Raw genomic sequence first — 8,578 nt, 5'->3', positions numbered from 1 at the left:
GAATCTTATGTTAGATGGAGTGTAGGTGGTTGGAGGGGGGGGGGGGGGGGGGGGGGGGGGGGGGGTATTGGATTACTGCCGACGACATATTCGCGTTTGTAGATAGATTTTTACCCAGAATGCAAATGGAAAAAAACCGTGAGCGAAACGGTGACTGGTACTGACTAGTATATACCATTGAGGGAAATTAAATTTCATATCTGCTCAAGAGCCCCCCTGGTGGTTGAAGAAAAATCCACATATATATGAAAAAAAAACACTGAATGCTCTCTGGTATTGTTCAGGGGGCCGGACCAAATGAGGAGGCGGGCCGGATCCGGCCCGTGGGCCGTAGCTTGGGGACCCCTGTTTTAGAGGCTTAATGGGGTGACATGCTGAGCACCTGAAAATGTAGAAGCTTCTTAAAGCGACAGAGGCCGAAGTTTAAGTAGATAAATTGCAAAGTTCAAACTATTTTTTAATCATGTTTGGTATATACAGCATTTTTATAACAACTGAAGGCAACAGAGTTACTTGATTGTGCTATAAAATGTCCCTATGTGCCCAGAAAAACACAAAATACTGCCCCTTTAATATCAGATGTTTGAAATCAGCCCAAGTCATCCCAAACATGTAGCTTACTTTGGGAAATATGACCTTTAAGTTCATTATAACGTGGGGACAAAAATTCAAGGAAAGACAAATACATTATGTCAGCCACCAGGGTGGGCAAAGATCTTCCTCTCAAATGCATTAAAAATAACATGAATACAAGCTGCAAAGGATCTGATAAATGATGGCAGATACTTTGGCTCTATTCCAAATCCAAATGCAGTCAGGTTTCTGGTTCTGAGTAGAGATATCCTCATTTCGATAAACCAGAAATCAGTTTTAGAGCTAATGTTTCCCCATTATTTGAAGAACAGTTGCTTTGCTACATATATTTGAAACAGGGAAGAGGAGGTGACAGGAAGATTATTCTTACAGGTTAGCGTTGCAAAAGGGAAGGTGGGTTAAAGATAAGTAAACTAAAACTATGACACGTTTAAGTTTATGACACCTTTACCTTGAAAGGAAATTGCCTTTTTGCTTTGCCTCGCTCTGAATAGTTGGTACCAATCTCTGTTCATTCAAAGTGATTATGCAAAGATTGTCGTTCCTTTAAATTTCATGATGTTCTGAATTTCACTCCATGAGGTTCATGAAAAGACTAAAGAAGGGAAAACTAGAAACCTTGACTGAATTTGTTGAAGGGTTTACATAAAAATAGTTTCTTTAGACATTTATATTTTCACTAATCCCATCGGTATACAAAATGTGTTCTAAATTTGTGCTAATTCAGATGTTTAAGGTAAATTTTTACCCAGTTTACCAAGAATCGGTTACTAATAGTGTCTTCATGGAGTCAAGTTGATTATCTTATGGATCCATGAAAGACAGACTCTTTATTTTTTATTGAAAATGGAAAATTAGCTGCCCATAATGTCAGAAAGCCTGTTTTATGTATATTTTGAACTAGTCTTTGGAAATTGTTCAGTTAGTCTGATTAGCAGACATTGGTGTCTTTACAGAGATACATTCACTTTTTATTCAAATGAAGTGACTAACAGGTAATTTATCAGTAAGGAATATGTTCTTTTTTTTGCTTTTTCACTGGACCCAGTTACAACAGTTCCCAACAATCAGCCTTGGTTTCCTTGTTGTACACAGAGAATAACATCTACGCAGCCATAACAACAAACACAGTTAAATGGACGGTGTTTTGCAGCAAGTGTTACTAGATTCATATCCAAACAGATCTTGGATTTAGAGCCGTATGTTTTTCTAACCCGGCTGCTGGAATGTGGGCGTCCTTACATGCTGTGCGTTATGAAGCTTTGCAGGTCAGAACAGGCAAAGAGGGCCAGGCCATCAAGCCGCTCTACGTCACATCCTACAGCTGGCAGGCGCTCTAACACTTCTTACCAAACTAGGTTATTTTCCTCTGTCAATTTTTTATGGCTTCTGGATTTTTCCTTTAAGGTGACCCAGAGCCTTATCTAAACACAGTCAGGAAAGAGGAATTAAAACTGATCTTTGTGGTCTAATCAACACAATGAGATGCATTCTCACAGGATATAAATCACGTCAAGTCAAAAAAAAAAAGTTTCTGCATACCTAGATTGTTTGTGTAAATGGAGATGACCTTTGTCACAGTGAAGATCCGTTTTTGAGATTTGAGACACAGATTTGTCAATGTGTTAATTGACATACTTGACATACACTTTAGTTGAAATTGTTTACAGCAGTTGAAACAAAGACTATTTTGTTTCAACTGCAACATTTAAATGAGTTGATATTTCCCCCCTGGTCACTGGGCAGTGACAGAGCTGTGACTGTTGACATATTAAAGGTTAACCCGTCTTCACATCTGGTCTAAACCACGTCACATCCGTTGATTGTGAGGTTTTGGATTTGCGAAGACCAGCTCACATTTTGAAAGGACGTGAACAACTCCAGCAGGGATTCTTTGTCAGCCTGACTCAGCTTTAAAGAGGCTTGTTTGTTTTTTTCTTTCTTCTCCAACCATTGACCTAGTGCTTGAACAATGGTTTGTAAATCTGTTGATATTGAGTTGCTATCCCATTGTTGAGGCTGCAGGTATTTTAAGATGACAGAGAACCACTTTGACAATAGTTCTCACTGAACACTTGCTGAATTGTAAAATTATCTCCTTTCTTCACCTCAGACCTGATTTTTCTCTTGTGTAAAGTGCAATCATTGCTGTTTTTCATCAACAGGTGTTGTGCTGATTTGGCCATATGTACTCTCCATGAGTATTTCACCCAGACTCCTAACCACAGGCAGTTCCTCTCTAACGGCAGGTAATGACCAATAACGTTGATTTACAACGACTTTGATTTAACTGATCGCATGCATTCATAGGTCTCAAAGGTTTTCTTAATACATGTTGGTAAAGAGAAACATGTAGTTAATAAATTGAAGGTTATAACTGTGGCAGTTTTTGTGCTATAGACCACAGGGCAGCGTTTAAATAGGTTTGAAATTATGTCCAGGGGTGATTCCACATCAACAAATGTCAAAGAAAATAATATAACTTGTCAGCGTGTTGTACACTGAAACATGTTTCTATTGCTTTCTATGTTCCCCTCTGGTGAGCAGGTTTCCTGCTGAAAGCAACAAAATAAGCTCTTGTTCTTTGCGCTGGACTGCCTTCAATCACACTCAATTATCTTATATAATTTTCTGTATTTTAATTGTTTAGGTCAGGGCAGGTGAGGAACTTGTGCATTCATGCGAGAACGGCTACTAAATCTATAAATGTTATGTAGTTTATTTTTAACTTCTCCTCATATTTTATGCTGTAATCCACAATAAATCGATAGCATTTATGTCACCAGAACAGTAAATAAGGTAAATAAATCCTCAGCAGTTTATATTTCCGTTGTCCTCTTGGACAATATTCAAATGTACAAATGTTATTAAAAAAAATAGGCATGTATTAAGAGTTGACACCTTTTAATCAGGCGCTGAGCCGCTTTTTGGTAGGAGACATAAACATTGCTCAGGCAAGGATGAGTACTGTTAATGGGTCTTGTACATCTGGTTTCTTTCCACATCATCCACCACAAACATGACGTGTGGTAAGTGTCAACGTGTGACTGTAAATGACTGTGGCAACATGAGTTAGGTTTACGTCTGTCTTTTTATTAGCTTTAAACAAGCACCACAACCACTACTGTGAACTGGAAGAGCATTTTCATGGTTTGGGATTAGTCTTACTTTTTTACTTTTACTTGAGTAATATTATTGTGAAGTAACACTTCTCTTACTTGATTAGGATTTCTGAATACTCTACCAAGCTCCAGTTACATCACTGAGTACAGAATAATTCACCCAAACACATTCAACTCACATCGTTGTTCTAAAATTGTTTTTGGTCTGCTGAGCCCAGTGGGCCATTTGTAGGTCAAATGAATCAATAGCTAACAGAATAACTATGTATCAGGAATGCTTTGCTGTTTTTTGGGAGGTGAATATGACTCGATGGGTGGAGTAATCTTTGCAATCCAAAAGTTTCGGTCCAAGCCTCTTCCTGCCAGGCGTCAATGTGCCCCTGGGCAAGACCCTTATCTCCAAGTTGCCTACCAATCTGTGCATCAATGTATGACAGTGTGCATTTTTGTGAGTAGATATGGATGAGTGTATCTCTAGTGTAACCCGTATGACAAGAAAACTGCCACACAATCCGCTTGGTTCATATGTAACAGGGTTACACAATCTCCATGTCTGCCGGCAGGTCATTCAACTTTTAGACTGATTGTAATAATGTTACCCTAACCCTACTAATAAACTGTGGAATATTTAACCCAAAAGGATCAATATGACTTTTGATTACAAACTAAATCTGTTGCAGGTCAGGAAGAAGAGCGCCCTCATATGACCAAACGCTCAACTACAAGCTGTGAAAAAGAGTTTGACACCTACTGCTTCAACAATGGCCAGTGCATTCTGCTGGAGGACATAAAAGAACACCACTGCAAGTAGGTACATGCGTTAAGTGCATGTGTGTGTGTGTGTTTCCGGTTCCTTTGCTTTGTCACTGTCCATACTTATTACGTGACACCTCTGTTTGTATTGCAGGTGTAAGAAGGGCTTTTATGGCCCTAGGTGTGCCACCCCGGAGCTCGTTGGTCGGCCAGTGGATGAAGAGCAAGTGGTGGTCATCTTGTTCTGTGTGACCCTGCTGTTGATTGGTCTGGGTGGGGCTTTGTACTTCTTCTACAAGTGGTAAGGCTTTCGTCCATGAATGAATGAGTTTAGTGGTGTGTAACTTTTGATCTCTGAAAGATAAAGGCTAAGGGCCACCGGTAACAATTAGACACGACTGTGAGTCACACTTGAAACAACAGTTGACTCAGATGGATTCAGACCATTAAACAGACACATGAGAATGTAGAGCACAAAAGCAGGAGAACCTGGGAAAAGAGGTCAACGTCAGTGATTTTCAAACATCTCAGGCGTAAAGTTTCCAACCCTGCCATGCCAGCAAGACTAGATGGTTAGACTAGACCAACATTTACCCTTTTTGGCTTACATATGATATGCTGCAGTCGTCATAAATGCATTTGTGAAGAAGTTTAAAGTTGGGTCTGTTTACAGAAGAATATCAGAAGCTTGGACTTCTCAAAGCACTTTCCAATCCATCATGATGGTGGCAGCATCATGCTGTGGGATGATTTTCTTCACCAGGGAAAGTGAATCGGGTCAAGGTTGACAGGAAGATTAGTGGAGCTAAGTATATGGCAATCCTGAATGAAAAAAAAAAAAAACATGTTCGAGGCTGGAAAATGTTTAAAAATGGCGTGGGGTGGATGTTGACCCTCCTGTAGGAAAACGACACTAAACATACAGCCTGAGTTACAATGGAGTAGTTTGAACAATATGTTGATTTACAATCAACATAGGCGTATGTATATGTGTGTAATATGCATTATTTCAATGGGAAATAACTAATTGGATTTAATATTTAATAATAATATTATATTTAAGGCACTCTTAACATTTTACATGCCAGCAATGATATTTCCTGCCAGAGAAACCTCCACCTGATATAAATTTTAGTGACCTAACAGTGATGATGACATTTTGATGATGAAATCAAACAACAGTTAGAAATTGCAGTTATCCAAATTGATGTCTCAATATCTGACAATACTATTGCAATTGCATGTTTTTCTAATGCAATCCATTCAGTATGACTAACCTGTATTTAGTCACTATTTACCAAGGAAGAGTGGATAAAAATGTTAGTCTCTACTTTTGCAAAGCTAAGACATGCACTAAAGGGCTTGCAGCAGTTGCAGCTAAAGGTGATAAACAGTCAGAAGGACTGAAGACAAATACATGCCACAGTTTTAAAATTTTGACTTGTAGAAACATTTGTAAATACACTCACTAGTTTTCCCAAAACATCTAAAATGATCAGGTTCCAGCTTGTAAAAAGCACTTCTTCTGAAACATGTTGATCATGAAACCTTCTTTGTTTCTGGAAATCAACTCTAGACCTTCCAGTTTCTTATTTATGACAAACAGTTGGCTCCCAACACTAACTTTGGGAGACACAGATTAAAAGACAAAAATTAAAGGATATGGTGACCTCTAGGGACAAGTATCTGTAATTACAAGGGAAGGATTATATGTTTTGAACCAAGAATGCAATAAATAAATACAAAGGAAACAATTTCACAAATGACAAATAGTTATATCAGACACAAAGTACAGAAGCTAAACTAAAATGCAGATTATTTTCATGAAAATACATCTTTAAGCGTGAATCACAGCGTCTTTATGTATCCCTGACACAGCCTTTCGACATTTTACGGCAAACTACTTACTTTAGGGTGTAAAGAACTCCACTAGCATCCCACTTCCTGTAGAAACATGTCACACCACAGGGTGAGATTACTCATGCCTCCCAAGCCCTTATTAGGGAAGGTTCAAATGATTTTTAAAGCCCTGATAGAAACAAGGTCGGAGATTTAATAGATGCCTTTCGAAGGGGAATGAATTATGTGTTGCTTTTTACAGGTACAAGAGGAACAAATTCCCAAGGCAGCCGAAGCGGCAGGGTTACAAAGGAGTCCAGACGGTTTAAAGTGTCGTGCAAACACTCCCATGGCGACTGATGCTGGATTTTTCCTGTTTTCTGAATAAAAGTTGACCATACAAAGATGTTTCCAGACAAGCCCACACTTTAAAGCGCTGCTGTATGTTTATCAAGCAGACAGATCATCCCGTAGAGATTAAAATATTCAAAAGAGGGCAGCTCTTTGTGTGGTGGCAACTGTTTTCCAGCTGTACTGGTTCTTAAGTTTCGGCACCTGTTACACTCAGTTTGAAAAGATGAATAGTGAGACAAACAAAAACGGTTTCCAGTGGGAGAAACCACCCACATGAGGGCAGAGATCTCACACAAGACGATCAAATAAAATGCATAAGCGGTGAGAAACGACAGGAACTCAAATTAAATCTGTTTCATCTACAAGAAGAGTAAAAATACAGTCATGTTCTTCCTCTTTTCTCCACTGTAGATATTTATATTTATTTTTAGCTTGCTTTAAATTGTATATTTATGAGACTTTTGTTACGGGGAGTTGTAGTGTAGTTACATTTTTCTAAATTATTTTAAAGTGTTAATATATAGACAGACATATCAATTTTTAAAGTTCTCTTATTTGTGAATATAAAGGCAACTTGACTTTTTACCTGATCTTATGTGTCCATGTTTTCACTTCCACAATAAAGCTCATGTTCTCTCCTTTTTCACAAGTTTCCATGCAGTTTTCACATCTCTGTGATGACCTTTCATTAGTGTGAAATATCAACTGTTTTGTGGCATAAATCCTAAAAATGTAAATTAAATAATTTGTATAATTTTGTACTTTAAATTGTGCGTCAATTATTGAGTCATATTGATGTTAATATGTTCTTTTCTTTTTCTTTAATTTCACTTTGAAAGAGACACAAGACAATTTTTCTTATGTATTTTATTTCATTTGCACTGACTTTGGTCTGAATTCAGAAGAAAAAACTTCTTTTATGTAGTGTGTTTTTGTTTGAACATCAGTTTTAAGACAGAAGTAACAAAAAAATGTTTTGATTTTGTATTTAACTAAACATTTGTTTGAAGAACAATTTTAAATTGAGGGTTATTTAAATTTTATTTTTATGTTCTTTATGCAAACACACCAGAAGCTTAATGTTAGCCTGTTTTGTCAAATCCGAACCCAGTTTAACCAACAGTTGTTTTAATGGTTTTGTGAGTAGTAGCCTTTATTCAGCAGTTGTTATACAGGAAAGTGGGTTAGAGACGGGGAGGTCATCGAACGCACGGCAGCGGTGTCAAGGACTGAGGTAATGAGCCACATTTTACCCCAGCATCTCCCTCAAATCCAGTTTAAATGTGTGTTTGGGATTATTCTCCCAATGGAAAGCATAATTGTGTCTTACTGTGTGATTGAGAGGAAGCTCAAACATTTGGAGGTAGGAACTTCTCATACTGAGAGCCATTTTAAACTTGAAACTGCTTCACTGTGATAACTGATATTTTTTCTTTTCTTTTTTTTTTAAAGAACAGCTTTCACATTTCAGTCAGTCCGAGCTTTGGAGGTCATTGTTAACCAATCTGACCCTGATATTTTGGGCCTGATGGTTGAAACTTTCACACTTGGTGGTTTTAACAGGATACTTATCAAATAACATCAGAACTTTTGCCTTGCAAAGGACAATACAGGCTAACATAAAGCTTGTGGATCTGACAACCTCAACCTTTTGGAAAATGTATGGACTGTAGGTACCAGGAAAGAAACAATCAATTCTGATAAAAAAAAAAGTGGAAAAATATCTTGCCAGAACGTTACTGAAGGCAACAAAAAGATTGTAGTTTCTTTTCAGTTTGCTGAGGAGCATTTTAGCAAAGATTTGGTGACGTGTATATGCATAGTATTGTCTAGAAGTGTGCCGATCGATCGGTCACCGATCATAATCGGGCCGATTTCCGTGAAAAAGTGTATGATCGGTGATCGGCGATCATTGG

At 38.0% G+C, this 8,578-nt stretch overlaps 1 protein-coding gene across 1 annotated transcript in view; it reads left to right on the top strand.

Annotated features, from left to right (window-relative positions):
* LOC106962019 (proepiregulin) overlaps positions 1-7,430 on the top strand; it is a 12,195-nt gene extending 4,765 nt beyond the window's left edge. Inside the window, exons 2-5 of the mRNA XM_015056153.1 lie at positions 2,760-2,843; positions 4,397-4,523; positions 4,624-4,770; positions 6,571-7,430. Of these exons, the coding sequence (XP_014911639.1) occupies positions 2,760-2,843; positions 4,397-4,523; positions 4,624-4,770; positions 6,571-6,637 (425 nt within the window). The 3' untranslated portion in view covers positions 6,638-7,430. The remainder of the gene's footprint in view (positions 1-2,759; positions 2,844-4,396; positions 4,524-4,623; positions 4,771-6,570) is intronic.
* Positions 7,431-8,578: the final 1,148 nt, after the last annotated feature.

Source organism: Poecilia latipinna, unplaced genomic scaffold, assembly GCF_001443285.1.
Source record: "Poecilia latipinna isolate Pla-1442-1.1 unplaced genomic scaffold, P_latipinna-1.0 Scaffold1361, whole genome shotgun sequence".
NCBI lineage: Eukaryota > Metazoa > Chordata > Actinopteri > Cyprinodontiformes > Poeciliidae > Poecilia > Poecilia latipinna.
This window is presented reverse-complemented; position numbering and strand designations above follow the sequence as displayed.